We start from the raw sequence: 19,076 nt of genomic DNA on the forward strand, positions 1-19,076 counted from the left end.
GTTCAGAAACTGATTTTGCGTTTCGCATAAACTCAGTCAACAAAGGTGCAAAGAAACATATCATGGTAGAAGTAATCATCAATGGTAAACCAATTTTGATGCAAGTTGACACAGCAGCCGATGTATCAATTATGTCTGAGAAAATGGCTAAAAGCATTCCTAATTTGTTATTAGAAGGTACAAATAGAGTTTTGAAAAGTTATAATGGTTTTGATATTCAGGTAATAGGTGCTTCGAACGTAGAAGTACAGTACAAAGAACAGAAATTAGAGAGAATGCCATTAACAGTAGTAAAAGGTAATGGACAAACTTTGCTAGGTTTAGATTGGCTACAGTATTTGAAATTAGATTGGCCTAGTATTTTGAAGGTTACAGGTAGACGAGATGAAAACAAAAATGAAATATCTATGGATAATATCATATCAGAGTTTCAAGACGTATTTGAAGATAAAATAGGTACAGTAAAGAACGCAAAGGCAATTTTAGTATTGAAACCTGACAGTTCTCCTAGATTTTTTGCTCCGAGACCAGTACCGTATGCATTGAAAAGTGCAGTTGAAACTGAAATCAGGAGATTAGAAAATGAAGGTTCCTGGGAAAAGGTTACATATTCAGATTGGGCTACGCCATTAGTTCCTATTGTGAAGGAAAGTGGACAGGTTAGGTTATGTGGAGATTACAAAGTAACGTTAAATCCACAACTGCAAGTAGCTCAACATCCCTTACCAAATCCGAAAGACATGTTTGCAAATATGTCAGGATGCAGTGTTTTTTCTAAATTAGATTTAAGACAAGCATTTCAACAGCTTCCCATGGATGAAACTTCACAAGAATTATGTACAGTAAATACATCCTTAGGTTTGTTTAGACCAAGGAGATTACCTTATGGAGTTGCAAGTAGTCCAGCTATATGGCAACAAACTATGGATAAGATTTTTTCAGGAATGCAAGGAGTATTCATTTTTATAGATGATATTTGAATTGCTGGTAAAGACACAAGAGAACATAGAGAAAGATTGCGAACAGTTCTGAAGAAGTTGAAGGAACATAATATTAGAGTAAATAAGAACAAATGTATTTTAGAAGTTGATTCAGTGGAATACTTAGGTTTTGTAATAAATGGCAAGGGTATTCACAAAACTAAAGAGAAGATTAAAGCTGTACAATCAACAAAAGTGCCAGAAAATGTTAAGGAATTACAATCATTTCTAGGTTTAGTAACATTTTATGGGAATTTCATTCAGAATTTGTCTACAATTGCACATCCATTGTATACTCTGTTGAATAAGGGGGTAGAATGGAAGTGGACAAAAGAGTGTCAGGAATCTTTTGAAAGAATCAAGCAGGAAATAACATCACCTACATTCTTAGTACATTATCAAATGGATTTACCAGTTAAATTAGTATGTGATGAATCAAACATAGGTTTAGGTGTAGTATTATCTCATGTAATGCCAGATGGAACAGAAAAACCAATTGCATTCACTTCTAGAGTATTGAACAAGGCAGAAAGGAATTACTCTCAAATAGAAAAGGAAGGTTTAGCATTAGTTTATGGAGTTAAAAAATTCCATATGTATCTTTATGGTAGGAAAAAGTTCACACTTGTTACAGATCATAAACCTTTATTAGCAATATTGGGTCCTAAAGCAAGTTTACCTACGTTGGTGGCTGCAAGACTACAACGTTGGGCAGTTACGTTAGCAGCGTACCACTATGATATAGAATACCGTCCAACATCAAACATGGGTAATGCAGATGCTTTATACTTGGCGGGGATAAAACAAACCAGTAGGAATCATGAGTGATACCTGTATGGTATGATAGTAGGTAACTTTGTAGCAACTGGTACTTGGAAATACAAGCATCAAGTTTCGAAAGTTCTACTGCAATTCTATTTTTGTGAATTGGATAGGAATAACAATTAATGAGAACATGTTTTAGGAAAAAAATCCAGAAAACCGCTAAAATTTTTCATACAAAGCTAAAATTTCCCGCTAGCCGCTAAACTCATTTTCTTCCCGCTAGATTGAAGCACAAAGATCCAGATCTAGCGGGAAAACCGCTAAAATGGCAACACTGTCCAGGCAGTTTACCCGTAGACAAAGCTCCAGAGGAGTATGATGACAGTGTTCTGTTAATTTCAGGGAAGAAGTTAGAGAAGAGGTTAAAGAGATAATGGAAAAGGAAAAGAGGAAAAATAATCTGGTAATATATAATGTCGAGGAATGCATAGAAGGAAGCACAGAGGAAAAACAAAGAAAGGGTAAGGATAGGTGTGAGCGACTGTTTAAAGATAATATAGGGGTAACTGGAGTTGAAGTAGTGGAAACAGTCAGGTTAGGTAGGTTGGAAATAGGTAATAGACCAGCTGATAGCCAAGACGTTAGAAACCAAAGAAATAAACCTAGGCCATTACTAGTAAAAATGAAAAGTGAAAGAGAGAAGTGGACAATTATGGGAAAGGCTAAGAACCTTAGAAATTGTCCAGAAACATGAGAAAGTAGAATCTTTATAGCGCCAGATCTAACGATGAGAGAGAGAGAGAGAGAGAGAGAGAGAGAGAGAGAGAGAGAGAGAGAGCAAGATAGGCGCTTAAGGGAAGAATTACAAACAAAGAGACAAAATGGTGAAGATGGATGGTTCATAAAGAAGGGAAAATTACACAGAAGGGAAAATTTTCGTCGGAACGAGGAAGACACACAAGAACTTTAAGGAAAGAAGAAGAATATAAACACAAAATCAAAGAAAACTTTAAGATTTACTTGTTGAACATACAATGCTTAACAAAACAAAAACTGATGGAAGTTGAGAAGGAATTAAATAGTAGAAATGAACTTTTTTGCTTGACAGAAACACACAAAAAGTTAGATAGATTAAATTTAAGTAATGGTGTTAAAAAGGTAGAAAATATGAGGAATATGGATGATAAAAAAGGAGGAGGTCTGATGATACTTTATAGAAATAGTGACAGTCTAGAATTGGAAAAGATAGAAACTAAAAGTAAAGACCTGTTGCATGTTAAGTGTAATGCTTATAAGCATACATTTAGATTATTGTTGGTTTATTTTTCAGCAGGGAATACTGAAGAAGACAAAAGTAGGGATAAGATAATAAAACAGGAATGTGAAAGAATTATTAGAAATCTAAATGAAGAAGAGGCATTGATGATATTAGGGGATTTCAACGGACATGTAGGATTTTTAGGTTACCAGAATTTAGACAGGAACGGGGAAATGATTCTCGATTGGATGAATGACCATGGGTTAGTCCTATTGAATGGAGATTTAAGATGCAAAGGTATGTATACATGGGAAAGATTGCAACAAAAAAGTGTAATAGACTACGTACTAGTAAACGAACAAATGTATAAAAACTTTAGGGAAATGATTATAGACGAGGAAAAATTGAACTTTGACATCTCAGATCATAATCTGATCACTATAGAGCTGGAATTCATGAGTGACCAGAATAAAAATTTTAATAAAGGAAGATGGGAGGAAGTAAAATACTTTAGGACAGATGAAAATAGTTTAAGAGAATATACAACAAGAGTAGAGGAAATAGTAAGAGATAGACAAATAGACAGAATAGAAGGAATGGATCTGATAATAAAAGAGGCTGCAGAAGAAAAGTTGGCAAGATTATATAAAAGGAAAGTTCTTGATGAAGAAAAGGTACATGAGCAACCCTGGATGAACGATGAAATAAGAAAAGGTGTAAAGGTAAGGAAGGATTTAAACAGAAAGAAAAGAAATTAATCCAACATTGTAGTAAAAAAGGTATTAGAAGAGAGATATGATCAAAAGAAGAGGGAAGTGCAAGAAATGATAAAGAAGGAAATTACTAGATTTGAAAAAAAGGTAACAGAAGAAATAAAAATGGATAAAAATAAAAAACTCTGGGAGAATATTGATAGAATAAGGAACAGACAGAAAGCCCATGGCAAAGTTATACAACTTTATGGAGAACAAGGAAATAAGCTAAATAAGGAAGAAACAAAAGAGGAATTAATCAAGTACTGGAAAACTATATATTGTAAACATGAAAATAAAATAGACTCAGTTTGGAATGAAGAAAAACAAATAGAATATGAAAATAAAATAGCACATCAGGAAGAGACCACAAGAATAGATGAATATAATATCCCGGACATACTTAGGGAACACTATGACCTTGTAATGGTAACAAAAGGGAAAATAAAACCAATGAAAAATCCAAAAATCACAACAGAAAAAGTAAAGAATTGCCTGGGAAAATTAAAGGCAAAAAAAGCGACAGGACCAGATGGCCTAAAACCCGAACTATATAAGGCACTAGGAAAAAGCAAAATATGTCTTGAAACCTTACAGAAATGTTATCAAAATGAGTTGGATGAAAAAGAAAAACCAAATATGTGGAAGAAGTCAAGAACAAAGATGATTGAAAAGAAAATAAGGCCAATGGCAAAAGACTTAAGACCCATAGCTCTATTAAATATTTCTTATAAAATATTCATGATGATGGTAAAAGAGGAAATAGAAAACCACATAAGAATGAATGAAGAAGACAATGAATGTCAAGCCGGATTTACAGGTGGAGGCAGGATAGAGGACAATATCTTTATATTACAGTATTGTGTGGAAGAGAGCTATAGTAACAAGAAACCCCTAATAGTAACCGCGATAGATTTTAGTAAAGCATTTGACTCTGTAAAAAGGGAGGTATTAATAGTTTTAAAAGAATATAAAATTAACACCAAAATCATAAGTGCAATTGCAAATATTTATCAAGGAGATACTACGGGCATTGACTTAGGAGAAGGTATAGAACAAGAAATGGAGGTTACAAGTGGAATTAAACAAGGTTGCACAGGATCAACTTCACTTTTTAAACTGATTACGTATATTGTCATGAAGAAAATAGAAGAGGAAGGAAACGGTTTCAGAAATCAATTAATAAAGATAGAATCATTATTTTTTGCAGATGATGCCTTAATAATTGCACAGGATATACATAATGCAAAGCGTAACATTCAGATATTAGTAGAAACTAGTAAAAAATGTGGGTTGGAAATTAATAAAGAAAAGAGTAATATTATGATTTACAATATGAAAGAAAAGCCAGATAACAGAGGGAATCAAAGTAGTAGAAAGTTATACATTCTTAGGAATAAAGCTAGACAATAGTAGGAATATATTTAAAACTCAGAAAAGGGTAATGATAGAAAAGGCACAAAAATTAGCTAATCTAACATATTCAGTTATAGAGAAAAGTTGCAATAAAGTGATGTTAGGAAAAACGTTCTGGAAAAGTATTGCTTTACCATCTATTTTGTATGGAACAAATGTTATAAATCTAACAGAAACTGAAATAGAGAAACTACAAAGAATAGAGAATGGGGTATACAGGAAGATTTTAGGTGCCACTAAAAGCACAGCTAATACTGCTCTAAGAGGGGGAGATAGGTGCATCTTCTATGAAAGCAAGGGTGATGGATGGGAAGCTGTAGTACTTAAATCGTACCCTGAATGGAAAGAAGGAAATACTGAAAATAATTATCCAGGATATTCAAGAAAAAGAAGGAAGATGGTGGAAACAATCTGCAAAGTATTTGGAAGAATTAAGTTTAGGCATAAGACAAATAAGAAGAATGAACAAGGCAGAAATAAAGACGGAAACCAGAAAGTGGGATACTGAAAAGTGGAAAGAAGAAATAGAAAGTAAAGTGAGCTTAGAAATATATAGAACGTGGAAGAAAGAAATTAAAGAAGAGTTAATTTATGACAATACATTTGCTTCAGTGATATTTTTTTAGAGCAAGAACTAATAAGTTAAAACTAAATATTGTAAATAGACACAATGGAGGGAATGTAAACTGTAATTTTTGTGAAAATGAGGAGGAAGATTTGATACATTTTTTGTTATTTTGCCAGGAATATAGAAAAGAAAGGAATGAGGTAATTGAGCTACAACAACCATACGACGAAGACCCAAAGAAAATAGTAGGATTATTTTTTATTTAGTGAAACAAATATAGAAAAGAAAAAAAGAAGTATTAAACATAATGTGGAAGAAAAGGCAAAACAGCACAAGAAGATGAGCGTTAGAGGCGCCGTTGTAAAGGCTATGCCTCACCCCAGAACCTGAACCTGAAAAAATAGAAGAAACTATTGAAGAAAAAAAGAAAATAATGAAAAAATTAAGATTAATTAAAGGAAATGACCCTATGCCTTATATCAGAGAAATGTATCTGGATAAGGCATCCCTTGTGATGAAAGCAAGATTAAATATGCTCAACTTAAAAGCAAATTTCAGGGGAAAATATGATGACAATTTGTGTGATTTATGCAAAGAGGAAGAAGACACCACCGAACATTTATTTTTATGCCCAAAGTTAGAACAGCTAAAGAATGTAGAAATAAGTTTAGGTATGCTGAAAAATCCTAGCAGGGATCTGGCTGCATATATAGATAGGGCAATGAATATAAAAGAAGAGTTTAGGAAGCCCAAACTGATTACCACAACAGGTTGCCAAAACTGATGATAGCAAGGTGTTATCCTATTCAATTTCAAAGTAGAAGGGAATAAAAGTAAAGATTGTGAATCTCATTATGATATTAATTTATTTAAGGCACAGATGATATAAACTTAATAATAAGAATAAGCTAAGAAGCTTTGCACCTATCTATAAAGAGATCGAGTGCCCGCAAACTTATTTTGCGGAGTGAGCAATAAGGAACCAGGAACCAGGAGACTCAAATGAGCAAATCATAACAATAACATTGAATAATGTGTTACAAAAATCATTTACGAGGAAGATGATCTTGGTAAGTATTAATTGGTGTATATTGTGGTGTTTGAACTTATTTTTATAATGATTTATGCCAGAAATCCATCGTTTTCGAGTTATGGTTGGATGACTACAACTGGAAAGCTGAAAGGGCTTGCGTTAGGTATTGTAATAATAATAATAATAATAATAATAATGTTTATTGGACAAAAAATATTTACATTCAAAGATTTACAAAAAGAAAAAAAGACTCAGCCCATGTGGAGTTGATTATGTCTTTAAATTAACTTTTTTAAGGTTTATTGGGAGCCTTTGTATATCAGCGGGCAGTTCCTCCCCTTTGGATTAAAAATTGACAGCTAACCTAAACTTTCCCCCCTAACCTAACCTACAAGCCGTGTCCTTAACTCTTTACCTAACAAGGGGGGTCTAACGCCCCCCTTGCGACCCCTCCCCTCCACTGCTGTATTCTAAGTTAGCTGTAATCATACATACAGGTGGCCGCTATCATACATACACCCCATTTATTGTTTCCGCTAGATATCATCATCATAAAAACCCAGTTATGGTTATAAAAAAATAGTCATAATCGAATCCCAGTAATAGTAAGAAAGCATGATTAAAACACTAGAGCTTATGGGTTTTATTATTGTTACATACGGAAAAAGCTTTTCTACCAAAAGACAGGTGTGTTTCCTTTAGAAAAATGTCCGTTTTCTTTGAAAATGACAATTATTTTCACTGCAAATAAAAACTTAATTATTTAAGAATTAATTGTCAATGGGTTAACGTGCAAAGCTCAGCCTGTACTGCTTGCCAGTACATAGGAGCGTGATGTTTTAGTATTTCCGCGAGTGAAGCAAGCGCATAGTGGAGCCAAAACCATTAGATTTCTTAAAAATTTCCCCGTTCCTAGACGGTCTAACAAGTTTTTGGTTTATCATCTGTTGAAATAAAGATCAAATTCAGTGAAAGCACATTATTTACTGAAGGAAAAACCATTTTTTGTGTTCAAAATGTTGTTCCGTTCGTAACTATAAAATTTACCAAAGGAAAACCATTTTTTCTGTTCAAAATATTGTTCTGTCAGTAACTATAATTTTACTAGCTTTTGTTTGCCATGGCTTCTGAGCACGTAGAAAATGTGACTTTTTAATTTCATTTTCTATATAATCGTTATATCTGTGTCCTTCGAACTGAAAAAAACCTCCTTAATTTATTGAGTGTATTTACCTGTGTTGGTATGCCAAATTATCACTTGATTATATAATGGTCTTTCTTCTGGCAACTCGCTACACGCTTTACCTCCGTTGAATAGTGTTTGGGTGCTAATTCACTTAACCCTTTTACCCCCAGGCTATTTGGAAATTTCCAACCCTTAACCCCCAGGGGGTTATTTTTTTCCCAGCACATTTTGCAGTATATTTTATTTAAATTGCTCTAACAGCCTTAATTTTTGTCATAGAGAGGTCAGGTTGGTCTCATTCTCTTGGAAAATACCTGAATTTTCTCAAAAAATTATCAAAAATATGAAAAAAAATTTTTGTAGGATTTGTTTGCAAAGACGTACTCGTACGTCCATGGGGGTAAAGGGATGGCTTTTGTGAAAAGTACCAGTACGTCCTTTTGGGGGTAAAAGGGTTAACTAATTTATCACTTAATTCAATTGTATTTTGCTCTGCCACAGCTTGCTTCACTTTTAATTCAACATAATCCCATTGCTCCTATGTTCTGGCAAGCGGAACATGTTTTGCCCGACTCGTTAACCTGGTGGACTGGTATCTATAATTGTTTTTAACTTTTTGACAAATTCAGTTTGAACAAATAAATGTTACCAATTTAATCTTGCTCAACATAAGATGATAAAACAGGATAACAGAATTAATTGAATTACAGCATAATACTTGAAAATTTGTATAATTAACTGAATAAAAACATTGATATACAAACAGAGGGGTAAATACGTATTTAACAATGGGATGAGTTGTAGCTTTGTGCTACATTATTATTATTATTATTAATTGCCAAGTTACAACCCTAGTTGGAAAAGCAGGATGCTATAAGCCCAGGGGGCCCCAACAGGGAAAATAGCCCAGTGAGGAAAGGAAACAAGGAAAAATGAAATATTTTAAGAATAGTAATAATATTGAAATAAATATTTCTTATATAAACTATAAAAACTTTAACAAAACAAGAGGAAGAGAACATGAACTTGGCTTCCATTTCCCATTATAAGATTTAAATATATCAAACACATTTCTTCCTTAACCATATATTGTTTCCATGATAAATAAAATTAGAGCTTTAATTACATTATATATTCCAGTATTAAAAACAATAACAAAGGGGTTCAGATTATAGAATATTGGGCATTTTATTCTGTTTGAATAAGGAACATACAAAGAAAGCACCACCTATCAGTTCTTTTCCGAACTACTGGGAGGGAGGAGGCTCCTGTGGTAGGTGCCATAACAAAAGGAGCAAAACAGGATTTTTTTTTATTAAAATCTGTAGCTTCGTTAATGAAGGTTTCCGCCAGTAGTATATGGGGTTCATAATAGTGTGAATTAGTGTCCTAACTAATATTACATTATATTATTCTATAATAAAATTGTCCTAAAATACTCTGCCAATAGTGGACCACAGGTTAATTCTTTGAACATAGTATAGGCTATGCATTTAGGACATTGTAAATAGTATTTGGTCAGGCTATGTATTTTGGACAATATAAATGCTGTTTCAGGCTTTTAATTGAGGTAAATTTGCATATTTGTACAATAAATCTAACAAAGAAAGTAAGAGGTTTACCCGGTGTAATCATAGGTGCTTTGAAAGGTTCTGATGACGATATTACTATAAGTTTAAATTAAGAGCTGCTTTCCTGCTCCTATCACACAGGGGAATCCTATGCACTACCTGAATTTTTCAAGATAGTGTACAAAGATGTTTGAAACACAAGTTAGAATATAATTAGCCTAAAAGATAATACCTGTTCCAGTACATATTCAACTTTTGTCATTTATATATGAGAAAATAGAGTTCAATCACCTCTCTCGTCAGTTGTTTACAGGTGGCCGGTGTGACGGTCTGAACGATCCCCCAGTCTCAGAATTCTCCTTGATAATCTGCGCATGCGCGAATATTACCGTTAGCCAGTGCATACGAAGTTGATGTTTTATTTTCCTGTAATGTTAGCGTGCGCAACTCAACATTACCGCTTGCCAGTACATACGAGCTTGATGTTTTATTTTCATGCGAGCGAAGCGAGCTAATGGCGGAAAAGAACCATTATACAATGTCAACGAGAATTCTGAGACCGGGTCATCGTTCAGACCGTCACACCGGTCTGCTAACAGCTGACTGCTCTTTTGAATCTTAGTTATCACATTTTGCTCTTAGTTCCTTCAAGCATTTGTGTGTATGGGTTCTTTTTACACCTATTACCTGTGCTTGTGGCCCAGTGTTTAATCCTTGTAGGATTTCCCTTCAGGAGGTCCTTCCCAAGAGCTCTTCTGCTCCTCGGAGCATACTGTCAAGGTTACTTGTCGTCCTTGTTTGATCTTTCCTCTTCAGAGGAAGATCTTGGACACCCCTGGCATCTTTCATCCTGGTCTTTAGGGACCTTCTAGATCCGGCGAGCAACTTCGAGGACATTTTTCAGCTGCAGTGCAGTTGTCGTCCTTTTTTGGTGTCCGCCTCTAAGATCAGTACTCTTTAGAGGAGGATCTCAGTTGCCTTTACCATCCTTCATCCTGACCTGCAGGGAATTTCATGGAACTTCTAGATTTGTAATTACTTTGAGGACTATTTGACCAGGTTGTATCCTTCAGGAGGTCCTCCTCCAGAGCTTTGATCTTTGGAGCATGCTCACAAGGTTGCCTGTCAACCTTGTCTGATCCTTCCTCTTCAGAGGAGAATCACTTAGGCCTCTAGCGTCTTCCATCCTGAGCTTCATGGAACTTCAGGGACTTCTAGTTCTGCTACAACATAAGGGGGTTTTACACGGTCAAACATGTTGGCCTACACGCTTGATAACCGACGTTTGAGAGAATGTTTGAACGTGTGAAAGGGGTAAACATGTTTGACCAGCGTGTTGGACGGATGTCTGACGGGGCCTGACTTTTGTGGGCGGAGCTTGCTCGGTGCATGTCCATGTTTGAACGTGTGAATGGTCATCAGTCTCGAACCGTCATTAATACTCAAATCTCGCCGAGGTAACATCTGTAACATCTCCTTCTGGCATAGTGTATCAGCTGGAAAATGAGTGACACGTGTGCCGTTAAGGATAAGGAAAGGGAAGTAATGGTGGATTTCACATATTACTATGTACTGATTTTCCTCAATAAATGAACATTACATGTTGCATATCATAACCCACCTTTAAATAATCCTTCTTAAGTACTTTGTAGATGGTGTAGATGGCAACACAAGTTTCTGGTATAATCTTGGATAAGGTGCTAGTTCCCATTACAGCTGAAAATCCCAAGTCTTGCAGAGGTCGGCCTGTTGCTAAGAAACGCAGTGTTGCGATCAGCCGTTCATGAGGGCTAATGGACTTCCGCATTACGGTGTCTTTACATGTAATGAATGGAGTGACCATATTCAAAAGTTCTAAATATGTTGATTCATCCATGCGCATATAATTGCGCCATTCATCAAGGTCTAATTTCAGCTCTTTCATTAAATTGGTACAGTATGTGAAATTTGGTCCCTTTTAAGCAACCAGTCCTTTGTCCACTTTGAACGTTTCCTTTTCTTTTCGTTGAGGGCAATCACTATCCCGACTGCCATGTCCTCTTCTTGGGTAAGTGACATGTTGCTCCTTCTCCATTTGGCACCGACTGAGGTTGTCTGTCAGTTTGGTTTGAACGTGTAAACACTCTTCAAACATGTTGTGTTGGAGGTTTGATGAGCGTGTTGGCCAACATGCTTGACCGTGTAAAACCCCCTTTAAGGCATGCATCCTCCTGTAACGCTCCTCCCAGTTCTCTACCAAGGCTCTCTAGATGCCCCTTATTAGCAGCCATTCCTGTCCAGTCACACAGGGCCAAACACGACCCTGACTTCGCTTGCATCTCCCAGAGATGCGTAGTTTCTTGACATGCGATTCCAGACACGCTACTTCTAGAAACGTTTTCAACACTTCTTGCTCAAGGGCTCATCTCCAGAGACTCCTCTTAGGCACACCTCTTCTAGTTGCTCCCCGCACAATATGCATAGGAACTAGTATTGCATCATCCAATTATAAAGCCAGTAAGGAGATCCCGACACGCGTCACTTAAAGGAGATACACATTTTTAATAGCATCAGGTATGATTTATAATTTGGTAGTGGGTTTTTACGATCGCTTGCCTTTGCAGTCATCATCCACAGTTATTGGTAGCTGGTATAGTCTTTGACTAAATCATTCAGATAGATATATCTAGTAGACTGAATCTTTTTAGTGATTTTCCCATAATATTTTATTGAAAATTTATAAATCTCAACATAGTCATCTGAATCATGCTTCATCTACAACTTGTGTCTCATTTGTTAGCATAGTCTAATGTTTTTTGTCACGGTGTAGCAATACAGTATATTAAATAAAACCATCTTTCCAGAAATTATGCTGTGAATTTCATAATTGGTACCGTGAAAATGTATTCTTCTCTTCAGCATACAATTGTATTTGTGGTAAGTAATTTTTGTATTGTATTCCTGATATATTTTTCATATAAATTTTTTCATTCTAAGAACTTGTTATATATGTTAATAAGAAACAAATACACTGTAGTGGTCTTGCATGAATACAAACTTGTTCCGACCCAATTGCAAACATTTCATCCTTCAAATAGATTACTTCAGTGCTAGCTGGAGTGGAAGTGAATTATTGAAAGACAATTAGTTAACAAAAGGTTGCATGAAGGGAATACCTGTAGTCCCATCCACCTACCTGTCAAAGACAAGCCACCTCTGACCCTGGTCGCTTTGTACATAGATGTGCTTCTGCTTCTCTTTGTCGCTTTGGCCCTCTTAACGAGAGAATGCCTTGACGAAGTCAGTCGGCTTCAATACAACATATGATTTCCTTGGTAAAACCTTGTGAAGGGTAAGAGGGCTTTCAAATAATGGAAAATTTGCTCCCCCTCAGTTCAACACTAAATTTTTAAATATTTAACTTAGCCGGTGAATATATAATAGCTGCAACTCTGCGGCTCGACAGAAAACACACTCAAAAAACTCGCGAGCGATCGCTATGAAGGTTGCGGGTGTGCCCACCAGCGCCAACTGTCGGCCAGATACCACTCTTGTATGTAAACAAAACCTTCAATTCTTCTCTGTCGACGTTGACGACAAGACGTATTCATACTCGCTGTAGAACCTGGAGTTTTCTTAACATATTTGGTGAAGTACTTCATTTTGGTTTGAGCTTTCGCAGTACAGGTGTTTTATCTTCAACTTAAATCTTGAACTCGTTTTTGGATAGATTTAATTTTTGATGACTGGATTGTTTTTTGGACTTTCCTTGACTTTTAAATGGCCGACCCTTCCCTCAGTACGGAAGTGTGTTTAGGCTTTTAGCAATTATCTTATCACGTTATAAATTAATTATAGATTTTCCTCTATATATTTTATATCTCAACCGCCTTTATTAGGCCTCTTCGATTAGCTTTCCATTTATAATAAACATCAAAATAAATTTTAATGATTTGTTTATATGCGACCTTTCCTGAGAGTAGGCGGTCCTAACTTGGAAACCGAAGTTAAACAACGTTGAGCCCTTTCAATCGTAAATAGCTTTTAAAGAGCTAATGATTTAAAACTTATTAAATGAATATTTTTTAATAGATATTTTATGAAAGATTTTCTTTGAATAGTCTTCGTACTGTTTCAAAGATGAACTAACGTTTAGTTTATTTATGCTACGCAGTTTGCGCTCTATCGTTACGATAGAGAGAGAGAGAATCACGGTTTCACTTTGCAGAAAGAGTAAATCGATTCTGACGTTTTGTTCATTCTTCTTTCAAAGCTTAAATGTTTTAAATTCTATTTTAAAGGAACTTTTTAATTGAAAAACCTTTCAGTTTTTTCCTTTGGTCAAATAACCTGTTTTTTTGACGAAACGTAAGTGGGCTCTTCTCTTAGGTGCGAAATCAAGAGAGAGAGAGAGAGAGAGATAGAGACGGAGGGAGAGAGAGGAGAGAAAACGTTCCGATCTTTATCTCGTCCCAAGCGGGTAACGTTGTTCTCGAGTTACTCTCGTCCCTAGTCTCTGTACGGGGAGAAAGGATAAAACGTTTTTAGTTTTTTATTCTCGTCCCAAGGCAATGTACGGTGAGAGATTGAAAACGTAGTTTTGAATGAACTAGTGTTTAGTCTCTTCCCAGCCACTGATTTTTTTTATCTTAAAATATGTTTACTGTTTTTTGCTGGTATTAATGTGCTTGCATTATACGACTGATTTCGCAATTACAACCTTTTGATTAGGGTAGAATTGCGTGCTTCAGGTAGAAATCAGTTTTATTCATACCTAATGTGAATTGTTAAAAAATTCGATTTCAGTGAAATAAGTGCAAAACAGAAAATCGTAGTGATAAAGTGATATTGCGCAAAGTGTTATCAGTGTTGCGACCGAGGGTTCGTCTGTTCGTGCCTGTCGTTCGCCTAGTCCGGGACCTCTTGCAAGCTCCCAAGCCCAGGGGAGAAGTAATGTTGTACGACTTATGGGTTCGAGAGGCCTTGATCAGCGAACAGACGTTCCCTCTATGGTATCGGGTGTATCTTACCAAGATCACCCCTACCATAAGGCGAGAGAGACGATTTTCTCCTCGTCATCCGAAGGCTTTTCGCATAAGAAAACGTGGAACAAGGTTTCGAGGCCCTTTAAGCGAAAGTCAGTCCTTTCAGGACAGGTCCAGCGTCCTGGTTTTAACCATTAGGACAGCTCTGACCCTATGCAGTCATCGGAAGACTGCTCGCCGCCTAACAAAAGCGTAACACAGACTCCGAGAGTCTTTTTGTAGGCAAGGTTTTGCGGTCACAGACGTTACCCTCGTCTCTTACCGCAACCATTCCCGTTGATCCTAATTGGGTTGTACGGCAAGACATGCAGAATAAGCTTGCCTCCCTTATGGAAGACTATTCTGCCGATAAGTCCGTTGAGCCTAGCCGTTTATCTCATCGAGATCCTGGCCTTCAGCCACCCTAACGTTCCTTTGTGCGTCCTGTTGACGTTGGCGTAGCCAAGTCACGTCAGTCAGGTTGTTTAGAACCACCCTCGATGCGGTCTCGTGTGGATTTTCAGCCACATTTGGACGTTAGGCCACTTGCTGATGCTCCTGTTGACGTTCAGGACGTTCGCTAGCAATCGGAGTTGACTTGTTTTGACGCTGGGCGTCAACCTCCGCATTCTAGAGTTGTTTTGACTGCTCAGTCTAGGCGGTCAAAGCAGTCTCGAGTGGACGCTGTGCGTCCTCACGCACCTGTTGTTGTTGACAGTTCACAGACTGTCAAGCAGTTACATGACGTTGCGTCCTGGTCTCACGCACCTGTTGTTGTTGACAGTTCACAGACTGTCAAGCAGTTACATGACGTTGCGTCCTGGTCCGCTACTAATGCACCAGTGCGTGTGGACTCTGCTTGTAAAGCATTGCCACCACGGTAGGTCTCTCCCTTGCTTGAGACTCGGCTATTATCGGACAAGGTTCCTTCAGATGAAGAAGTTGCTGTTCCCCCTCCTACTGATATTCCCTTGAGGACTCTGTCAGACGGAGAGGAGCCTAAAGCTGCTTAGCCCTCTATGGACTTTAAATAAATCATGCTGATTTTTAAGGATCTTTGTCCGGATCTTTTTGTAACTGCTGCTCCTCGTTCGCCTAAACGTCAGAGCTTACACTAGGCCTAGCTACTTCGAAGCCGTTGTTTTATAAGCTAGTGCTCTCTCGCTCTTCTAAGAGAGCTTTACGTTTGCTAGGCGACTGGTTTATCACCAGGAGGAGTTTGGGGGAGACAGCCTTTGCTTTCCCTTCTTTTAAACTGGCTTATAGAGCGAGAGTCTGATATGACACGAGAGAAGTTCTCGGCTTGGGAGTTCCTGCCTCTGCCCAGATAGACTTCTCAAACCTCATAGACTCTCCCTGGCGCCTGGCCATGAGACGCTCCAAGATTTTACAGGTCGACTTCACAGCTGTTTTCGAGCCTTTGAAGTTTTGCTGTACAATTATGTCATGCATAAACAAGGCTTTCAGGGATGGCTCCAATGATCTGACAGCCACGTTCTCTGCAGGAACAAGTCCCTCAGGGATGGCTCCATGATTTGGCAGCCATGTTCACTGCAGGAGTACGTAAGAGGTAAGTGCGCTCAATGTGTTCATTGTCAAGACAAACTTCACGATGAAGTCTACCAGGCTGTCTTGACAGCATTTATGGAAGGCGACTGGATGGTCTCTCTCGACCTTCAGGAGGCATACTTCCACATTCCCTATACACCCGGATTCCCAACCGTTTCTGAGGTTTGTTTACAGGAATGTGGGGTACCAGTTTCGAGCCCTGTGCTTTGGCCTCAGTCCTGCGCCTCTCGTGTTTACGAGGTTCATGAGGAATGTGGCAAAATCCCTCCATCTATCGGGGATCCGAGCCTCCCTGTACTTGGACGACTGGCTTCTCAGAGCATCGTCCAGTCTTCACTGTCTGCAGGATCTACATTGGACGTTGAGTCTGGCCAGGGAGTTGGGACTTTTGGTCAACCTAAAAGTCCCAACTGATCCCATCCCAGATTATTCTATATTTGGGGATGGAGATTCGCAGTCAAGCCCTGCTCGAAGTCCAACTAATGCTGAAACGAAACGTTTATTCAGTCAGGAGTTGGAACAGTCTCGTAGGGACTCTCTCATCCCTGGAGCAGTTTGTCTCACAAGGGAGACTACACCTTCTGCCTCTCCGGTTCCATCTAGCCTTTCACTGGAACTAGGACAAGACATTAGAGACGGTATCATTCCCAGTCTCCGAATCAGTAAAGGCATGCCTGAAATGGTGGCGACAGCAATATCAGTCTGAGAGAGGGACTATCCCTAGCAGTCAAGAACCCAAACCACGTGTTGTCCTCAGACGCGTCGGATTTGGGTTGAGGTGCGACCCTGGACGGTCGGGAATGCTCGGGTCTGTGGACCTCAAGTCAGAAGAGCATGCACATCAACGGCAAGGAGCTATTAGCAGTCCACTTGGCCTTGATGATATTAGAAGGCTTCTTCGAAACTTAGTGGTAGAGGCAACTCAGACAACACCACAACTTTGGCGTACATCTCCAAGCAAGGAGGCACACACTCCTTCACGCTGCTCGAGATCGCAAGGGACCTTTTCTTATGGTCAAGAATTCGAGGCATCTCCCTGTTGACGAGATTCATCCAGGGGGACTTGAACGTCTTGGCAGACTGTCTCAGTCGGAGGGGTCAGGTGATACCCACGGAATGGACCCTCCACAATGACGTGGGCAAGAGTCTTTGGGCTACTTGGGGTCAACCCACCATAGACCTCTTTGCCTCCTCGTTGACCAAAAGGTTACCAATCTATTGCTGTCCAGTCCTAGATACAGAAGCAATCTACATAGACGCGTTTCTACTGGATTGGTCTTTTCTGGACTTATATGCATTCCCACCATTCAAGATAGTCAACAAGGTACTGCAGAAGTTCGCCTCTCCTCTCACGAAGGGACAAGGTTGACGTTGGTTGCTACCCTCTGGCCCGCGAGAGAGTGGTGCACCGAGGTACTTCAATGGCTGGTAGACTTTCCAAGAAGTCTTCCTCTAACGGTAGATCTGTTACGTCAGCCTCACGTAAAGAATGTCCATCAAAGCCTCCCCGCTCTTCGTCTGACTTCCTTCAGACTATCGAAAGACTCTCAAGAGCTAGAGGCTTTTCGAAGGAGGCAGCCAGTGCGATTGCAAGAGCTAGGAGAGCTTCTACCATTAGAGTATACCAGTCGAAGTGGGAAGTCTTTCGAGACTGGTGCAAGTCAGCATCTGTGTCCTCGTCCAGTACCTCTGTAGCCCAAATCGCAGATTTTCTTTTACATCTGAGAAAGGTTCACTCCCTTTCAGCTCCCACGATTAAGGGCTACAGGAGCATGTTGGCTTCGGTCTTTCGACATAGAGGCTTAGATCTTTCCAACAATAAAGATCTCCAAGATCTCCTTAAGTCTTTCGAGACCTCTAAGGAACGTCGTTTGGCAACTCCTGGATGGAACTTAGACGTGGTCCTAAGGTTCCTCATGTCAGACAGGTTTGAGCCATTACATTCAGCCTCCCTGAAGGATCTCACCCTCAAGACACTTTTCCTAGTGTGCTTGGCTTTGGCTAAAAGGGTCAATGAACTTCATGCCTTCAGTAAGAACATCGGCTTTTCTACAGAAAAAAGCCACTTGTTCACTTCAACTTGGTTTCCTGGCCAAAAATGAACTGCCTTCTCGTCCTTGGCCTAAATCTTTTGATATTCCTTGCTTATCAGAGATCGTAGGCAACGAACTGGAAAGAGTATTATGTCCTGTTAGAGCTCTTAAGTTCGATTTAGCTCGTACTAAGTCATTACGAGGGAAATCTGAGGCATTATGGTGCTCAGTTAAGAAACCTTCATTGCCTATGTCAAAGAATGCTTTGTCATATTTTATCAGATTTTTTTAATACGAGAAGCTCATTCTCACTTGAATGAGAAAGACCGATGTTTGCTTAAGGTTAAGACGCACGAAGTTAGAGATATAGCAACCTCCGTGGCCTTCAAGCAAAATAAATCTCTGCAAAGTATTATGGACGCGACTTTTTGGAGAAGCAAGTCAATGTTCGCGTCATTTTACTTAAAAGATGTCCAGACTCTTTTCGAGGACTGCTACACACTGGGTCCATTCGTTGCAGCGAGTGCAGTAGTGGGTGAGGGTTCTACCACTACATTTCCCTAATTCCAATATCCTTTTAATCTGTCTCTTGAAATGTTTTTAATATTGTTTTATGGGTTGTTCGGAAGGCTAAGAAGCCTTTCGCATCCTGATTGATTTGGCGGGTGGTCAAAGTCATTTCTTGAGAGCACCCAGATTAGGGGTTTGATGAGGTCCTGTTGTATGGGTTGCAACCCTTGATACTTCAGCTCCTGGGAGTCTTTCAGCATCCTAAGAGGATCGCTGGGCTCCGTGAGGAAGACAGACTTACAAGGCAGAGTAATCGTCTAAGTCAACTTCCTTACCAGGTACCTATATATTTTGGTTTTGTTATATTGATAACTGTCAAAATGAAAAAACTCTTAGCTTATACGCTGTAAACATAATTAACTCTGGTCTCTA

The 19,076-nt window shown here is 38.5% G+C and overlaps 1 protein-coding gene across 2 annotated transcripts in view; it reads left to right on the top strand.

Annotated features, from left to right (window-relative positions):
• The first annotated feature begins 6,682 nt into the window (after positions 1 to 6,682).
• The window catches only part of mTerf5 (mitochondrial transcription termination factor 5), a 72,181-nt gene continuing 59,787 nt past the window's right edge, over positions 6,683 to 19,076 (top strand). For both annotated transcript variants that reach the window (XM_068362917.1, XM_068362918.1), the window contains exons 1-2: positions 6,683 to 6,809; positions 12,373 to 12,445. In XM_068362917.1, coding sequence (XP_068219018.1) covers positions 12,410 to 12,445 — 36 coding nt within the window. In that variant the 5' untranslated portion in view covers positions 6,683 to 6,809; positions 12,373 to 12,409. The remainder of the gene's footprint in view (positions 6,810 to 12,372; positions 12,446 to 19,076) is intronic.

This window comes from Palaemon carinicauda, chromosome 39, assembly GCF_036898095.1.
Source record: "Palaemon carinicauda isolate YSFRI2023 chromosome 39, ASM3689809v2, whole genome shotgun sequence".
NCBI lineage: Eukaryota > Metazoa > Arthropoda > Malacostraca > Decapoda > Palaemonidae > Palaemon > Palaemon carinicauda.